This window comes from Conger conger, chromosome 19 (genome assembly GCF_963514075.1).
Source record: "Conger conger chromosome 19, fConCon1.1, whole genome shotgun sequence".
Lineage (NCBI taxonomy): Eukaryota > Metazoa > Chordata > Actinopteri > Anguilliformes > Congridae > Conger > Conger conger.
The window spans coordinates 18345765-18364690 of NC_083778.1; the positions used below are offsets into that span (position 1 = coordinate 18345765).

The window sequence follows — 18926 nt, forward strand, 5'->3', positions numbered from 1 at the left end:
CGGGTGGAGGTTATATCTGTGACGTCACAGAGGGCGGGGTTCTCAGGTGTCATCTGACAGGTGGGCTGACTGGATCACGGACAGATGGTCAGGACATTGCCTCTCAGAGCAGGATTAGTTCCCAGCAGCACCGTGCTCTGTGCAAGGATAATCCACCCACTCTGTGTGCCTTCCAGGCGTGGTTTGTGAGTGTGTGTGTGTGTGTGTGTGTGTGTGTACTCATTATTTTAAAAGACACGTCTCGTTGTTTTACCAATTTCGAAATAGTTCAAATACGTATTTGACCCACTTCAGGTTACAACTTTTTTGATGGGTCGTTGTTTCTTTAAGTGTTTTGTGTGGGGAAGCCTGTAGTGTAGTGGTTAAGGTACATGACTGGGACCCGCATGGTCGGTGGTTCTATCCCCGGTGTAGCCACAATAAGATCCCCACAGCCGTTGGGCCCTTGAGCAAGGCCCTTAACCCTACATTGCTCCAGGGGAGGACTATTCTCCTGCTTAGTCTAATCAACTGTACATCACTCTGGATAAGGGTGTCTGCCAAATGCCATAATGTAATGTGTGAAAAATGTAACTGTTGCAATGAAACACCAGGTGTCACTGTTTCTCAGGGAGAGGGGTTATGAAGGCCAGTGGTGGGACTGTGTGTATTTCACACTTTCCTGGGTTTACCCAGCCCTTCATCTGTGTTCAGTCTGTGATACGATCCATGGCCGGTGCAACATCCCCCAAACAACATGCACACACACACATGCACACCACATGCAAACAACACGTGCACATACACACATGCACACCACATGCAAACATGCACGCACACACACCATGTAAAATACCAATATGCATAATTATTACCATGATTATTATCCCCTAATTTAAACAGGTGATATGATTGAGATCCAGATCTCTTTTTTAAAGAGAGGCCTGTTATAATTAAAAACAGATGTAAGATAATCTCAAACAAATAACACGCTCCACCCATAGTGTCAAGCACAGGCAGAAAAGTTTAAAAATCTTTGTCTGGTCCCTGGAGACAAACAAATTAGTTCAATGGGAAGTACTGTCCAAAATAGTACACGCCTGTGATTAGTTGTGACAAGTGTGCTTGAGGTGGAACACATCACATACCTGGATCTGGCGGGGGAGGGGGGTTACTACCGGAGAGGTTTGGAAGGCACTGCCCTCGCAGATGCAGTTGTGTACGGCAACCCGTAAAGTAATGCTGCGGCAATGCCTGCAGCCGGCCACCAGGGGGAGCTCTACAGCTGAAGTTAATACGAGAAAGCGCTCCTCAAACTTGCAGACAAATGAAACCCGACGCATATTTGGAGTTTAGCTATGTTAAATACCAAATATGTTTATGAACGCGCACAATGAACGCACACAATTGTCTTTAATGATACTTGATGAATAATCTTGCCAAATTGAGAGTGTTTTTGGAGTGGGCCTCTTCTCCCCCAGGTGACGGTCGCGCGCTCCGTGTGTGCGGCGTTGATGAGTAGGGTGGAAGAGGCGCGGGGAGAGGTTGTTGTGGGCTGTAGCAGTCGGTCGGGAGTGCCGAGTGTCGATTGAAGCACTGTCTGTGGAGTGCGTTCAGCGATAGCGATCTAAAATGCATGTTTTTGAAATACGGATTTCCACATATTGTTTAACACTTAGGTGATGGAATACAGGTTGCTCACCCTGTTTGGATGGTGCGTACCTCACCACTCGCAAAGCAACCCTAACTACTATTTATATTGTAGAGGACACGGGGGGAGAATACATTAAAAAGCAGTTCTCCCTCAAAAAGTTTTAAACCGTACATACCGTTGGTACATTCTTTGTTATGGTGTTTCATAATCCGGCTGAATGGTTCATCGTCATTATTCTGTCGGTTTAAACTCTTCATTTGTGTGCCCCCGGATCAATTTGGACCGCTAATTGTCCCCCTGTGCTTCAGTCAAATAAAGAAACGCAACCATTTTATGTGGCGCTCGTGAAACCCATTAGCCCCGGAAAATGAAAGCATTCATTCGCTGATGAGTTAAAGCCCTGGGCTGTGAATGGAGGGCTTTTATTCCGTCGGCTATTCCTGCCACAATGCGGCCTCGAGAGGGTCAGACGTCCCTCTGCGGAACGGAGGCGGTCTGATTCAGAGCAGGTAGCTGCTGCTTGCTGTCCAGGTGCTGCGGAGAGACCCAGGTGCCCACAAGGCCGAAATGAAGGCCCTCTGCCAGTGAATGCACCGTCCTTCAGATGAGATATTGAACGGTGTTGAATCGCTTCGGTTAAATATCTTTTAATATGTGCTTTAATGTGTGTTAACCCTGGTGTCGCGTTCTCTGCTTAATCATCTCTACATTGCATTACATAAACGGCATTGGGCAGACGCTCTTATCCAGAGCGACGTACAGTTGATTAGACTAAGCAGGAGACAATCCTCCCCTGGAGCAATGCAGGGGTTAAGGGCCTTGCTCAAGGGCCCAACGGCTGTGCGGATTTTATAGTGGCTACACTGGGATTAGAACCACCGACCAGGCAGGTCCCAGTCATCTCCCTTTCTTTAAAGCCCACAATGATACACTAGCTCTCGCTGTCCCTACCTGTTTGTATTCAACAGGTTGTCAGTGCAAAAAGGGCTTTGTTTGCCAGTCCTCAGTTGACCGACCCGGTTAAATCAAGACGATGTGAGTAATATACTGATTTCGGTCTGCTGTTGAGATTTTTCCCCATGAGCGTTGTGTCCGTGTTCTTTCGAGAAAGTGAAACATTTCGTGGACTTTAGTGAACACAGATGCACGCCGGAGAAAACATGCTTCACGTTTTTGTTTTTTTTTCCCCCTCCCTGTTGCCGTGCTACACGGGGGGGTGTTTTTTTCTGGAGATGAAATTAAATTCAGAAACTTTTTTTCCCCCCCCCCGAGCCGCCATATGGCTGGATCCTTCAGCACCGGTGTCGCTGAATTCCCTCCGCGCGTCAAAGCCAGCCACACGCTTAACACGGGCGCGACACGCCCGACACGGAGAGACAGAGGCGCTTCAGAAGCAGAGCCCCGGGGGAGCGGGGGTTTGGAGGAACCCGCAGACGTGCGCTGAGGCTGAAATAACACGCCGGCATTGTTTTTAACGGTCTGAGGTGAGGCCGGGCGGTCAGGTCAGGACGGGGGGGGGGGGGGGCGGAGGCGGATCGCCCGCGTCTCCGGGAGCGGTCTGCGCCTCCTCGCTGCCCTCCTCTCGCGGAAACGCCCCGAACTGCCCCAAACTGCCCCTCGCTCCCGCCTCCTCCTGCCCCGGGGGCAGATCGAGGCGCTTCGTGGAGAGGGAGGGATGTTTGTGATGAGACGAGACGCGGTCGATCTGTTTATATGTACGGCGCTACATCGATTCCCTCGCTCCTCCTCCCGCTGACTGTGATGCACGTTCACGGCGGAGAGTTATTCGGCAGGTTTTAAACTGAAGACGTCTCTATAAAACAACAGGCCGAGAGTCTGTGTTAGGCCCCCTTTTTTTAATAGAAACAAGCTGACTGAGATATAAACAAACAAACATTGGGTTTGGTGTTTTGACTGCCATATAGAGTATAGAGTGCTGATGTTACTGGGTTTTATTTTGTACGATACAATAATCTCATGCCTCTTTGCATTGGATCACTTCAAAGTGATCAGGTTTGACGTACTCGGTGAGTCGACTGGCCCGGAGCGTGTGGCCCGACCTGGCCTGTGCTGGATGCCGTGTCCGGCCCTCTTCCGGGTGAGATTTGACTTTATCACGGCTCTCCCCTGAATTTCGGCGAACGGCTCCGGGCCCCTTCTGCGCCGTCAGCCCGGGCCGGACCGTGGGAGGTAGCCGGCAGTCTAGCGGGGAACTTCGTATTTGTCCCAGTGACCTTTTGGTATGCACTTACTGCGCTGTGCGTTGCTCTGGATGAAAGCCTCGCCCTGATGTGAGTTCATGCGGGGGGGGGGGTGTCGCTGAGGGAATGGCGCTGTAAATCCGCTCTCAAGCCCTCGGTGGAAATGTACTGAAGCAACGTTTACCCGGTTCTCTTGGCTGGGTGTCGTCTTCTCCCGGAATGGAAATATCTCCAGTGACGTGTTCATTGCCCGCAGCCTCATTGAAAGGGTGGCTTTCTATTTTGGAATGTTTGGAATTCTTTTTTGGAACGTTTTTCAACATTCTACGTCAGTGTTCTAGTGCTGTCGATTCCCATCGCCGGGAGCGATTGTTGCAGTGCTAGAAGGTTCGACATGAGACGGTTCAGTGAGGAACATTCCCACATTTGTGATCCTACACATTGAAAGGGTTAAATTGGTAAAGGTCACTAATTTCTTGGGCTGGTAGCTTGCCTCTGGATGCCGCAGGATAAGCGCACGGTCCAGGTTCTTGGTTCGGTTTAACCCGTTGAAGATTCTGTTTGAAGTTCTAGATCTCCATTGCTTTTGATTGTGACATCAGCGCTAGAATGTTCAGTGATCAGAACGTTCTCATCACACGTTTGGTCGTCTTAAAGGGCTAGTGGCCCCGAAACACCATGCTAATGCCAGAGGTGCCACTATAGAGTGGAGGGGTTTCATATGGAGGGCAGCAGCGTCAGGAGGAACCTTTCTCCTCACCAATGTGAGCCCCTCGGCTGGGGCCAGTGTGATCAGTGGAATTTGGCCTAATGCCCTTCTTACCCTCGGCTGATTGGTGGATGCGCATTAGCCCGCCGTTTCTGTCAGCACCTGGCTCCGTGTTGATTGGCTCAAAAACAAAAGGCCGAAGACAATGGGTACAAAACACGTTGACCTTTTGTCGGGGTCGGGGTCGAAAAACACCCACAAAATACAATGAATTGGCTCGCCTTTTTATTTAACCACAGCAAGGAATTATGATTATGATCGATTCCCATAAGCTTACGCCTCTCGGATTGGAATTGGAATTTGACCGGGGTCAAAGTGAGCCTGGTTTTTTGGGAAAGGGGAGGGGGGGGGGGGGGGGCTTGTTTTCCGTAACACAGGATGAGGGCAGGAAGTGGTTTCTCCATCATCGCAGAGCCTCAGGCTGGTCTTCCTGAAGCCCGGAGCCCCAGGAGGGTTTACCACTGCCTCCAGGCGTCTGCCGGGCTGAGAGGGCGCCCAAGCCTCCTTTCTTCTGCTTTTATTTTAATTTTATAATGTATTTTCAATTTTTTTTATTTTATATCACTTTGACCTATACCTTGCTGCTTATTTGTATTTCTTGCTCTCAACCTTGTGATGTGTCTAGCAGGTCTTTAGAACTTTAGAACTCGGTGGTCTATAAAGTTAAATAAATGTCTTTTTTTTTTTTTTTGGCTGTTCACCAGGCCTCTGCTGGGTGGGGGTGAAGCCTGCACAATGGGCACTTTGTCAGTCAAGCGCTTTACAAGTAATCTCACAAAGCTTCTTTAAATACTGGACTCCTCGTCCAGCCAAAGCACCGACCCACACATATGGCAAAGATCGGCATTAATGCGATCTTAGGTTGCCATGGGTACCAGAGATGTGATCTGTTATTGGGTTAAACAAATAAGATAAAAATTAACGATTAAAGTGTTCCCCCCGGGATCTGTGAATGCCAATAACGTATTTTCCCTCCAACGACTGGCCTTTTTTAAAATCTCTCCTTGAAAACGGTTTGAGGAAAAGTTTGTACAAATGCACTATTTCTGAGCGATTGATTGACCAGGAGGCCAGAGATTGAGTCCTTGGTCCTGTGCAGTTACATAAAATGATGCCCAGTGCCCAGAACTGTGAAAGGACATCGGGCCTCATCAAGAGCCACTTGAACGTACAGATTTGTCTTTAAATGGCACATTCACCAATGTTCTCTTATTTAGTGGACTGTTTAGGAGCGGTCCACCATTTTATTATGTGTTGCCAAAAACAAATGAATTGCAGTCTACCCAATCAGGTATCAGTCTTCTCTTGTTCCTTGCTTATCCTATTGGCCCCAAATTCCCATCAGACGGAACCCACCTACAGTAACATACTGTATTATAACATCTTTCTTTTGGATAGTTGTCTGAACTTAGGTGCCTTTGTTGAATCCAATGTGGCTCACTCGTAAGAACCCTTTGCGTGGAAAAAAGAGAAATGTATGATATGAACACAGAAATGTTCTTGCATGAGGCCCATTGATTCTAAATTTATGCACACGATTGTCTTATATTTCAGCAAAGGGAAAACATTCAGATTGTCCCAAACAGTGCCCCCAGCACCACAGGGAACACATGACTAGCCTTTTCATTGTGTAACTGCTGATTAAAGCCATTCTGAACTAACATGACATAACACCGACTGCTTAGTTTGCCTAAAAGCTGAACCGTATCTAACACCGTATCTTGAAGACCCGCAGTGTTTCTGCCTCCACTACATGTCCTGGCAAGCTATTCCACACAGTGACTGCTCTCTGTGTAAAAAAATACTTCCTAATATCTAGAACACACAGTGCAGAATAAAAGAGATGTTCAGGGCAGAAGAGCATAGCAGTCTGCTGCAGGAGGAGGTCAGAGCCACACTGCCTCCCTATAAGTCAAGGGACTCCTTCCAATCGCCTATTGTATCTGGAAATGGGAGAAAAAAAGCCACGTCTGTAACTCATGTGGCTTCAAACCAATGCTTGAAAGTGCGTATGGAGTGCAAGGATGTTCCATTTTCCTTCAACACGTTTCCTCGATTCCTCCGTCCTCGCATCCTTTCCTTGCTTCCTCCGCAAAGGAAAGGATACAAGGAGGTACAAAATAAGCTCTTGGCAGCAGCACTAGGTGTCGGTCTCATCACACCCACTGGGCCCCTCGCCAAGGAGAGGACTCCAGCTTCCCCCCCCCGGTCCAGACCACACAGGTTCCACAGGCAGCCAGCCACGCTCAATCTGAATTATCTTCTCCTCCATAGAAGTTGAAGTTTATTGTCATTCTTCTCATTACTGGCGTTAGAAAGGGGTGAAATATAGTGCCCCCGGAAACCACAATGCTGTGTAAAGAACAGTAAATAAAAGGGGACAATAAAGACACAAATAAATATTAAATATAAAGCAAAACGATATAGTATACTAGTGCCAATAAATTGATATTGGATAAGTAAGGCGGGTGGGGATTATGTAATCTGATGACCAGTGTGAAGTAACCGTTTTTGAACCTGGATGTATTTGCTCGGACGCTGCATAAGCCTTTTACCAGAAGGTCGGGCTTCAAACGGTCCGTAGGAGGGGTGACAGGGGTCCTTCCCAAAGCTGAGCGCCTTTTTCACACACCGCTTGGTGTGGAGGTCCATAACCGAGGGGAAATGGTCCCTGTGATGCGTTGAGCAGTTTGCACAACCCAGGTGCGGTGCGGTGCGTCTGCAGAGGAGGAGCTCTGTGCCGTTTCAAACCCAACGCTGAGTCTGTGTCCTGTTCTCCTGCATCGTGGCCCTGGCAGAGTGTTATGATACACGTGTTAAACCCATACACACATCACCAGCGGTTCCCTCTGTGTTGTGGAGAACCCTCTGGGTTTATCATCCTCTCAGATCCACACTCTCTGGGTTTATCACCCCTCACACAGTACGCCTCTCAGATCCAAACACACTCTGGGTTCATCACCCCTCACACAGTAAGCCTCTCAGATCCACACACTCTCTGGGTTCATCACCCCTCACACAGTAAGCCACAGTGCGTTTACTCAGAATGAACATATATACGGTCACTTTTTCTTGAGAACGGCGTGTACGCTGGAAACTAACCACATATTAGTTTGTGCAGTTCAATCAAAAGCCGCTGGAGAAGGACCTATCTTTGGACTTCAAATGTCTCCTGTCATTTCTGTAAAAGGGTCCTTTTTGAAACCAGTTTAAAATGATTGCCGCCGACCGCCTTCAAATCTCTGGGTGCTACGCTCTTAAGAGATGCTGAGACGGGGGCTGAATCGCACTGAAGAGAAACCAGATGACCTTTTCTCCTCAGGAGAGTTTAAAAAGGGAAACGCTTCTGCTTCTGAGAAGAAATTGGTTTTCTTTCATGCAGGCAAAGGCAACAGGATAGGTTGCGAAGTGAGATCAGTTAAACGCATCGGTTTTCTTACAGGCCGACAATGCCATCGGGATAGGTTGCAAAGTCAGATCAGTTAAGAGCATTGATTAGTATTGACTCTGCTATGGCAGGGAGAGCATTGGTTAGTATTGACTGCTGTGGTAGGGAGAGCATTGGTTAGTATTGACACTGCTATGGTAGGGAGAGCATTGGTAAGTATTGACTCTGCGGTGGCAGGGAGCGAGTGTTGAGAGTAAGTCTGGCCCGCTCTCCGGCGCCCCTCGCAGGCCGGAGTTCACACACCGCTGTGGGCACTTTGGGTTTTTTTTGGGGCAGCTCTCAGTTTGCTGCGAACAATTCCAGGTGCCGCGGCGAAGGTTGAAGGCGAGTTTCGCGAGACCGTAAAGATTTCCGCACGCTCTCCTCGGCGTCCAGTGGCCTGGGACTCGTCCGCCGACGCCAGGGCGCCCGTCCTCCTGCGTGCGGACGGAGGGAGCGTTCTCTCTCTCACCGCGCGCGTAGCCGTCGTGTTTCACCCTGCCCTCCAGCGGAGCCCGTTCTCCGGGTGAAGCGCGGCCAGGCTCCCGGGTCACCCGGGCCGCTCTCCTGTTCCTGAGAGGGGCGTGAGGGAGCGTCGACGTTCCCTCCGGTCTGGAACCCGGGCTGGCGGGCCGGAGCGTGAGGTGTGACTCCTGCCCCCGGCGCCCTTAACAAAACAGAGACTGGGGGGGGGGGGAGCCCCTAAAACCCAAACATTTACTCGGTCCCATAGCGACCTAACAGTCCCTCTCAGGCCCAGGCAGCTGAAACGCAGACACTCTGCCAGATCTGAGGCTTTTTTCCCAGCAGCCTTTGCTCTCCCCCAGCTCCGTTATACACAACCGCAGGTCCTGATGGAATTCGCTAGAAGGCGCGCTCCGTCAGAGAGACGCAGAGGGCATTCGAGAACGTGGGTATAAGTCTCCCCGTTTAAAAAATAATAATAATAATAATAATAATAATAAAGACATTCAGCTGCTGTGTGTTTTGTCGCGCAGTTCTGCCTTCAGGCCAGTCTGAGTCTCTGTTTGGGGAAAGGCTGGCGTAGCTGAGCGCAATATACAATAAGGTCTGTGGTCGAAACCACACACCGGCACACGACTAAATTTCAGGCTGATTCTCATTGAAACGTAGTTGGAGTTGTATGCTAAGTATTCGGTTTTGAACGCAGCCGAGGTCTTGCTTCATGATTCTCACAATGTGGCATTAACTGGTGCTATGACGGCTGAGGTTCAGGAGGACCGCACCTCAACCACAGCCCTTCTGTTTTGTTCCTATAAGAAACCCTCCCTGCTCCCCGTTCCCCGTTGCCCTTCCCTGTTGTTCGCCGGAGTCCTCCCCGTAACCACAGTCTTGTCCGTGCCTTTACGTCGCCCGTCTACAATTTATGACTTTCACACAGGCCTGCTGAATAAGCGGTGTGGTTTGCGCTCGCTCGATGGCGCTTGTGAATGAGGTTTTTGTTGTGTAACACTGTCGCGCTCCTGTTAATTTACGATACCCGGCTGCCGCCTGCACTTCTACGCACGTCTCTCTCTCTCTCTCTCTCTCTCTCTCTCTCTCTCTCTCTCTGCGTTCAGCTGTCCGGTGGTTTGGGTTCATGGGAGCTTTGGGCACCTCCGTTTATCATTTCAGAATGCAAATACAGCCAGCTCAAAATGGAGGGCAGGGGGAATTATAGATATTTGACAGCGGCCTCTGTTATTGCTGGACTTCTCAACTAGGGCTTTTATGTGCGTATTTCTGTTATTTTATACATAGCTGTGAGCATCCCAAACAGTAGCAGAACTGCGACTTATCAATTTAATTTTATTGCATGTTTGCCTGTCAGAAAGCCAATTCCAACAAAAAGTGGCGAAACGTTTTTGTACACGCTAAAGGTCTTCGTAAATCAAGCCCTAAATGTCACTCATCATAAGTTTTAAACGCCGTTTTTATTGCATGTTTATTTTGTTCTTGTCCCAGTTTGGAGTTACAGCTATCAGCCGGCCCAGTAGCTGGAGCTCCCCCCATTGGTTCAAGAGGGTGCAGACTGTTATAGGGTCTACAGCAGTGGTTGCTAATATTGAAAATATTGGGACCCAACTTGGAGATTTAGCATTAGATCCATCAGATACACATATCAGCCTAGCCCAGTGCACTAGAGACTCATTCCTGGACCCACCTCTTACACTCCCATGACCCATGTTGGCTCACAATCCACAGTTTAAGAAATACTGGTCGACAGATTCGCTTAGCTGCAGTCCGTCCGCTGAGCCAAGCAGCTGGGTGAGCAGGTGTAGCAGACATAGCAAGCAGACCGTGGGTACTTAGATGGAATTTGGCAACGGATAAATTCGACACAGACATTAGGGAGTATGTTTTACACACAGAGAGCGGTCGCTGTGTGGAATAACTGGCCAGGACATGCTGTGGAGGCAGACACACGGGGGGGGGGGGGTTTTCAAGACCACGCTTAATACAGAGTTGGATACTTTTTTATATGCAGTAACTAAGCAGTAGGTAGTAGTACACTGTAGTGGTAAGAGAAGGCGAGCATTGCTGGGCTGAGTGGCCTGTTCCCGCCATTACGTTATGCTATGCTATGCTATGCTATGCTATTCTATGCTATGCTGTGCTATGTTATGCTATTCTATGTTATGCTATGCTATGCTATGTTATGCTATGCTATGCTATGCTATGCTATGCTATGCTATGCTATGTTATGTTATGTTATGTTATGTCATGTTACAGTATGTTTCTCAAACAATCAGAGGGGTTGCCAGTGAGCAGGGCTGCTCTTGGGCCTCCCTGGGATGCTGGCAGGCAAAAAATTGTAAATGGAATTTAACTCAAGTGGAACGAAGCCGCCTGTGCTCAGCAGCTGCATAGTGCCAGGGTATTTACGAGGGACCGGGCTGAATCGTTAAGATTAAAGGTTTACGAAATAGATTCAAGATGACAAAAACAATGAACGTTGATCACTTGTTTACAGTCACTTTTATATTCTCATTATAAGTGTACATGTGCAACATCTCATGTGTGTACACCATTTAATATAGAAATCAGAGGCACCTGGAACGGCACACGGCTTGTTGAGCAGCAGAACGTCACATTTTTTCTTGCGTGTCGTAATTCTCGTGATGGAAATACAGATGGAAGCAGAAAAGTTTGTCTTACAAAGTAAACAAAGAAATGGCATGGATAGTATGCAAAGTACATGTGGGATGTAATGGGAGTCTACATTCTTTCAGTTCAAAATGGTAATGACACAGAAGTACACAGAATCAGGTTTTGTGAAGTATAGCTAAAGATTTCAGACAACGAAGTAAACTTTGTGGTGGTTTCCGAAGGTATTTTTTGAGTTGGGAGTGCTGAGTGCTGAAACTTGCTGACACACTCCCTTGCAGTGAGAATCTATGATACGTGTGTGAGTTGTGCGCGCGGAGAGTAGCGCGTCCGTGTGAAACTGAACTTGAAAAAGCGTTTTGATCACCAGACCTCGACGCGCTCACTGTATTTAGAACGCTGCCTTGGGAACAATCAGTACAAAGTCATATTTCAGCTTAATGACACACATCCCATAATGCAACAGATGCTGGAAAATGCACACGCGCGCATGCATAAACGCCGTCTTTCATAAAGTGATTGATTTTGAGGTGAAACATTAATACATTACAGCACAGTTACATTAACAAGGCAGACAATTTAACCAAATATTTTTTACAGGACAGATCTATGTACAGAGATTGCCATATATTACAAAAAATACATTCCCCAACAGCATTTTCAAGTAATTACATCCATTAAAACGTTGTTTTGATATACATATACAAGTACACCCCAGTTGGCCCGACAATTACATCAGCTGACATCGGTTGCAGTGAAAACGATAATATATATTTTTTCATTTTTAGTTCTCAAATGTTGCATTACATTACTAAAGCATTGAGTTTGTTTATATTTTGCGCACTTTCATTTCAAAATATATGTAAAAGATTTCTTCTTTTTTTTAATCAAAGCACGTTTCGTCGACACGCAACCTTTTACAATCAAGGCTTATTTTCCTGTGTATTAAATATATACATTGTCTGTCGCCACGTCTATGTTCCCATCATATTTTCACTGAATATAACCGCATAATATCCCAGTGATTTTTAACTGCCTGAGGAGTAGTCGGTATATAAATCAAATATGTGTGGTACCCTCTGAGTTCGGTCGTTCGTTATTGTCAATAAATAAACGCAGACATACAGACGCAATTGGACGAATCCGTCGGGGCGGCGCTGTTGGGTTTGTGCGAATTGTGCGAGTTGTGCGAGTTGTCGGAGTCTTTCCAAGTTCCCGAGCTGCCCGTAGGGCTTCGGCTTGCCATTTTGGTGATGAGGGTGGTCCTCCTGAGGCTACTGTCCGAGTCCTCCTTCTTAAACGTGTTCCGCATTTTCTGGCAACAGGGAAAGCACTGGGCGAAGTCGTACAGGAGGTGGCCGCTGAAGATCATGTAGATCCACGGGTTGCAGCAGCTGTTGAGGCTCGCCAGCAGCGCGGAGAGGGTGACTGCGGTGTTCTCGGAGTCTGGAACGGGAGAATGATCACTTATTACAGATCCTGAAATGGGAGCCACCTCTTACATCTGATATGCAGTCTTGTATGCGTTGCATGCCTTATGGTACGCATTATGATCTCAACATATGACTTGGCAACAAACAAAAAAAGGAGCGGATGTAACTGAAATCAGTTTTGCGCATTTCAATACACAGCTGTAAGCTATACTTCTACAAACCACAGTCCTTTGATGCGTGTCACACAGTGTGACGCGTTAACTTTTATTGAAAGGTAATTGGCCACTTCTGAGGAATGTATTTAATTACACAGACATTTAATTTCAAAATAACATTTATTTAATTTAGCCAATGCCCATACCTGTCCATATACCCTCACATATCCTCACCTCACATGCATACGGCTAGATATATAGCAGGCAATGCCTGAACAAAAACACGAGACAAATATGCACGTCTCACTCTTTTTAAGACACTTTTGTGATAGTCGTGTTCATTAGTACCAAGCGCATACGTCTAAATTCTTCACTGCTGCAACTTGCACCTTCTTTGTAAAGATATTCGATAATGTCGCAAATGTATGCAAATTACGCCTTTTACGGGTCGATGGACGTCTATCTGTGCAGATCAACTTCAGATACAGACGACCTGCGAGAATAACTATTCGAAATATGCCAAAAAAACTAGTGCGTATTTGCTGCGCAAAGTTGTTCATTATTTGGAAAGCTCTGCTTTCAGGACGAACGTGGAAACCGTTAAGCTGTTTTTTAAAAGTTTAAATGTAACTGATATTTTCAGCTGGCCAAATGTACGTTATTTACAACGTGTTTCGGAAGTGTTTTCTAGAAACATTATCCGCGCGAATCAGACGCATAGCTTACCATCCCAAGAGAAGTTTTCGTCCCAAACCGACCACATCTGGACGATGAAAAATGGAGCCCAGCATACAATGTACGCGAGGACTATCACGAAAGTCATTTTGACAGTCCTCATTTTGGCTCTGGATATGGTGGTGACGCTATTGACGGAAGACTTCCCAATCAAACCACTTTTAGACGCCGTGTGCGTCGTGGTCTTCTTGGTTTTGTACTTGATGTTTTTCCAGATGCTGTGACAAATGAAGCCGTAGCATATCACCAGTATGACCACCGGGATGAGAAAGATGCCGACGGTTATCCACGTTATGTACGCCTTCACGCCCCAAGGCTGTATGAAGTGACCCCAACAGTCGTACACGTCAGAGCCGTTTTTAATCTCACTGAGAGAAAATATGAAGTACTGCGGACTGCTCAGCACCAGGCTACTTATCCACGTGCTGATTATCATCATGTATGATCTCTGGGTGGGCTGCTGGAGCGTCTTCAGGGGGTGGCAGATGGCGATGTACCGGTCCAGAGTCATCATGACCATCATGTAGGTGGAGGCGAACATGCCCAACACCTGCAGGTGCTTCACGATTCGGCAGAGGAAATCTGGTCCGTAGAAGCGGAAGGTGATCTCCCAGCACAGTTGCGGCAAGACCTGAAAGAACGCCACCACCAAGTCGGCCAGGCTCAGGTGCTTGATGAAGAGGTGCATCCGCGACATCTTCTTCTTCGTGTTGTGCATCGCCAGCAGAACGCTCAGGTTGCCCACCACCGCCACCACGAAGGTGACGCTCAGAACGCTGATCTCTATCTTCGCGACCTCCTCGTTTCTTCCGAACGGGTCGCTGTCGTTTCGCGAGGAATTCACCCTGTCGGAGAGTGCCATTGTTAGACCTTCAACTGGACTGAATTGCAGGGATTCGTTGGTGCCGGTGAAATTCCACGGAGCTCCGGGGTGAACCTGCGAGTTAACTGGGAAGTGCATCGCAGAATCCCCTTTCCCGCAGCTCCGGAAAAAAGATTCTCAGTGTACTTGTGTTGTGGCGCGCCGCTCTCCATGAAATCTCACCGGAGACCACTAGTTGCGCCGAGAACCCACAGGGTTTTAAACGCGCATCACATTTCAGTTACCACGCACGAGCCCCCAGCAGCCAACCCCACTGTGTCGACGCCAGTGGGCAGTTATGTAGCGCATGACATAATAACTACCCCTCCCAAATATGTCTCGTTGCGCGTTGCATTATTTTGAACATACATCATCCATTATGGCATTATGATCGTGGGATAATATGATGAAGTCCCGTAATGTAGATGATGTTAATCTAATCTGTTTCGGTGGAGTCGGAAATCAATGCGCCCCTCGGGCACAATACTTACTTGTCCGTTTTATAGAATGCTTTTAGTGCATTCTATACACTGAATGGATTTGAAATGCATACGTTGTTTCCGTATATTTACAGAGGCTTTTAAACGTTATGCTAATATTGAATTCACAGAAGTGATCCGGGCGGAGGGAAGTCCACTAATGTCTGGAAAGCATTAGGATGCACTGAACAATAAAACGTTGAGCAATAGCGACATTTGGAAAGGAATTTAAAACTTGTTTACTTGAGTTTTTTTAGTTTAAGTAAAACATATCTGCAGTAATGAATTGAAATGTGATACATACAAACACAGACTATTTGATTTAGTCGGAATTGGATGTAGTTGGAAGTACGCGGTGTCTTTATTTAGAATAGCATCCAGCACAACGATTAATACATTTATTTTATGTTTTACAACCTGCGCATAAGGGAGAGTGTACGCCACCTGCTTGCACTTTCGCATCGTTCATCAGACATATTGGAACTTGCGTTGCTTGTTGCTCGCCAGCATGATTCAGCGGCCGCTCAAAGGAAAATGGGTAGCATCTGAAGACTCCTGAATTGATGAACATATCGTTTATGTTAAATAATGTATCTGTTGGTTTTAACACAAGATACACTGGCCTACGTTCTTTGGCATGCTCAAGGTATTTCAAATGCACTTGGCCCAATGTCTGAAATTAATATCATATTTAAGGAAGTTTACTTTTTTAAAAATAATATTCAGTTTCTCAATTAATCACAACCCACAGGTTTTATACGGGGGAGTGAGTCTGTTATCTGTTCGAGGATTTCAACAGGGGCTATAATAGTTCTTCCAAATTATGAATATTTCAACACTGATGTCTCAATAGTATTCGCTGTGAGCAGTGCATATTTGAGTTGAGTCTGCCAGGTGAAAATTCAGTTTGGTGCAAAAATGTGAGGAGAAACCCACACCATTTACATTTACAAAATAATGTGACGCATTTTTTTTTTTACTTTTTCACTAAGATTGGTTCATATGATAGCACATCAAAATATGTTAATTATTAAAACAGTTTGTGTAAATAGTGTAAATTAACTTAAAATGACTGCGGCTGCTGAGTGGCAGGTCCTGTTAAGGCACGGCTCTAATCTAGACCCCCACCCCGTGTCTTTATCGAGGAACCCTATCTAGTTTAAAAGTTCTTTGTCAGGCAACATGGTTCAATAGCTTTCACACATTTCTCACCTTCCACAGAGAGAACAAAAGGGTTGTCTCGTCTTCATTTGGTACAAAGGCTGCCCCAATTGAGACTAGCCAAAGAAGCCTGTTTGTCCATTTGCCTCGTACAAACCAGAGTGAATCTGATACTTTTGTTTCGTTTTTCTATTGGGTACAATTCGCGTGCACGCTGCATTCCTTTGGTAGAAATTCCTAAGCGGAATTATCCACAAACCGCATCGGTTCCATGCCGTTCTCCACATTCGGTTGGATTCTGCGATGAGTATGTGCACCTGCAGAAGGCTTGTGTACATTTTGCCATGATAACATGAATGTATCATGCGCCAGGGTCCCCCAAGCACACGAACCCTCTTCCTCTGCCTGACGTGCGTGAGTTTGAACGAAGTGGCGGCGGACACCGCCTGCTTCAGAGTGGATTCAAATTTGTGGGTAAAAGTGGGGGACAAACTTAAAAAAAAAAAAAAAAAAAAAGAAAGAAGAGAACAAAGTCAGCATATTTCCTGTTGGGTTATTGCTTACAGGCCAGCCTGTACAAATGCAATAATATGCTGTGTAGTTTCCCATTGCACATTCATCTGATATTCTTGTTATGCTACATTTGGCTGGATGATCTGCGGCCGTGAGCGTGATCCATTTTGGCAGGGTAATCGGCAGTCGGTAAAGTTTGATTTGCTCGCGCAGCCAAAAACTGCCACTTAAAAGTGCGAAAAGACCTCATCATTACTCTCATAGTATGAATGGAAGAAACAGTGGCATTTTAACAGATACAGTACAAATCCCTTTCAGGTCCGTCTGCGCGTGTGCAATGCAACCTGCCGTGTTTATGGCAAATCTTATCCGTTTGAACATTGTTAGGATAAAGCGGCGATAAATAACGTTCCTTAGAAATGCGTAATGCTTGGACTCTGTTGTCTCTGGATAACATCGACGGTAAACGGTGCCGAGGACGGCTTGGAAACGGGCTGTTCCCAGACCTCGCCGCGGCGAGTGCGAGCGACGCAGCTGTGCGTCTGGGAGAATTGGACACCGGGCGAGCACGTGCGGGTTTAGCCGAAATGTGGATCTAAGCAGCGCAGGGGCCGCGCTCATTGCGAGATATTTCTCGTTGGCCCGTTGAGTGAGCAGAATAAATAGTTCCCTCGCAGTCGCAGCGAGATCAAAAGGCTTACACTGACCCCGAACCAGGAGATTAAAAGCATTGCAGGGGCTTTCTGCGCTTGAAACCGAACACAACTCTTACGCGCGTGCGGTACTTTTGGACGGAGTGAATGGATTTGGCTTTGGCCTCTTTTTTTTTTCGTTTCTCGGTGAACTGACGTATTTCCTCGGCCACATATTGCTGTGAAATACTACCACGACTTGCCGCCGCCATTTCTGGATGTTCTTTCCCCGAAGCGCACTCTCCCTGGCCAGCCTGCACTGTGATGGAGCGCCGCAGCTCAGCCTGATTATTTGTTGTTTTATTACAGTGACAGATGAGCCCGTGGAGACAGGGTGGTACAGTGTGTTCTCTGCTGGATTCGACTCCCAGTGAACAAACGCTGAAAGCACTGTACATTTCCTTGATTTGTCCAGAATACATCAACAGTTAGTAACTGGACTGTGAAGGTGAAAATTATGTCGCAGATAAATGGTAAATGACTGGCACTTATATTATCCAAAGTGCTGTGCAATTGATGCTTCTCATTCACCCATTCATACACACACACACTCACGGCGATTGGCTGCCATGCAAGACCATGCATTTTGGGGGCTAGGTAGGTGTCTTGCTCAGGGACAGCTCAACACCCCCAGGGCTGGATCACACCAACTGCCAGACAACCGCTGAGCCAATGTCTTTTCGTCAGCTATTATGAGGGTGAAGAAACAGATCTTAGCACCTGAGCCGATGTCATGACTCCATCGATAAGTGCAGCTGGGCCCCGCTGAGTGAAGCCCAGCATAGCCGTCCTGTGTTTGGGGGGCGAGGACCGTTGCTGTTAATGACAACACCCGTGTCTTCATCACGTTACATTACATCTCTCTCTCTCTCTCTCTCTCTCCCTCTCCCTCTCCCTCTCTCTCTCCCCCTCTCTATCTCTGGTCAGAAGGGTGTGTGGGAGTTTACATTACATTACATTACATTATTGGCATTTGGCAGACGCTCTTATCCAGAGTGACGTACAGTTCATAAGACTAAGCAGGAGACAATCCTCCCCTGGAGCAGTACAGGGTTAAGGGCCTTGCTCAAGGGCCCAACGGCTGAGCAACGGCTTATTGTGGCTACACCGGGATTAGAACCACCGACCTGGCGTGTCCCAGTCATGCACCTTAACCACTACGCTACAGGCCGCCCAATAAGTATTGTTTGGTCTGTATGTGATTCTGCATGGCGTCCCCTTATAAGGCTCCCTGCAGTGGACCACACGCAACATGGGAGATTCGAGAGTGTGTGTGGGGTTGTGTGTTTGTGAGTGACTGTTTGTGGGTGGGTGGGGGTGAAGTCGGGGTGGGGGTCAGTTGTACGAGAGAGTCTTTTTTGATGCGCGATCCAATTAGTCTTTAACTTTTTCCGGTCTCGCACACAGCTTCTCCAAGTTGCTTTTAAGCGTTTTTATATTTGATGCATTATTTGGGCTGTTCAGTCAGGGCTGACCGGTTTTGGCAGGGACATGGCTTTCCCACAAACCTTGCGCAGTCATTCAGATATTTCCCCCTGCAACTCAGACAGTTTGGGGAGGTTGGGTCATTAGTCATCATCTTATTTTTAGTTAACTTCTATTCTTTTGCTCAGCATTGATGATTTTTGGCGCAGGGCAATTCCCTACATAATAACAAAAACGCTTGGCCGAATCTGTAGTTTTGGCGGTGTGAGGTTTGCCCCCCCCCCCCCGCCCCTTGAAAAGTAATTTCTCCATCCTGCTCCATCAGGTTGGGCC

General features: G+C 47.2%; 1 protein-coding gene across 1 annotated transcript; it reads right to left on the minus strand.

Moving 5' to 3' along the window:
- Nucleotides 1-11049: 11049 nt before the first annotated feature.
- Nucleotides 11050-14491, minus strand: LOC133119001 (arg8-vasotocin receptor-like). Its single transcript, XM_061229350.1, has 2 exons — nucleotides 13453-14491; nucleotides 11050-12584 (listed from the first exon to the last, which is right to left on the minus strand). Exons 1-2 carry the CDS (start codon nucleotides 14420-14422, stop codon nucleotides 12241-12243), a joined length of 1314 nt encoding a protein of 437 aa, XP_061085334.1. The 5' UTR covers nucleotides 14423-14491; the 3' UTR covers nucleotides 11050-12240.
- Nucleotides 14492-18926: the final 4435 nt, after the last annotated feature.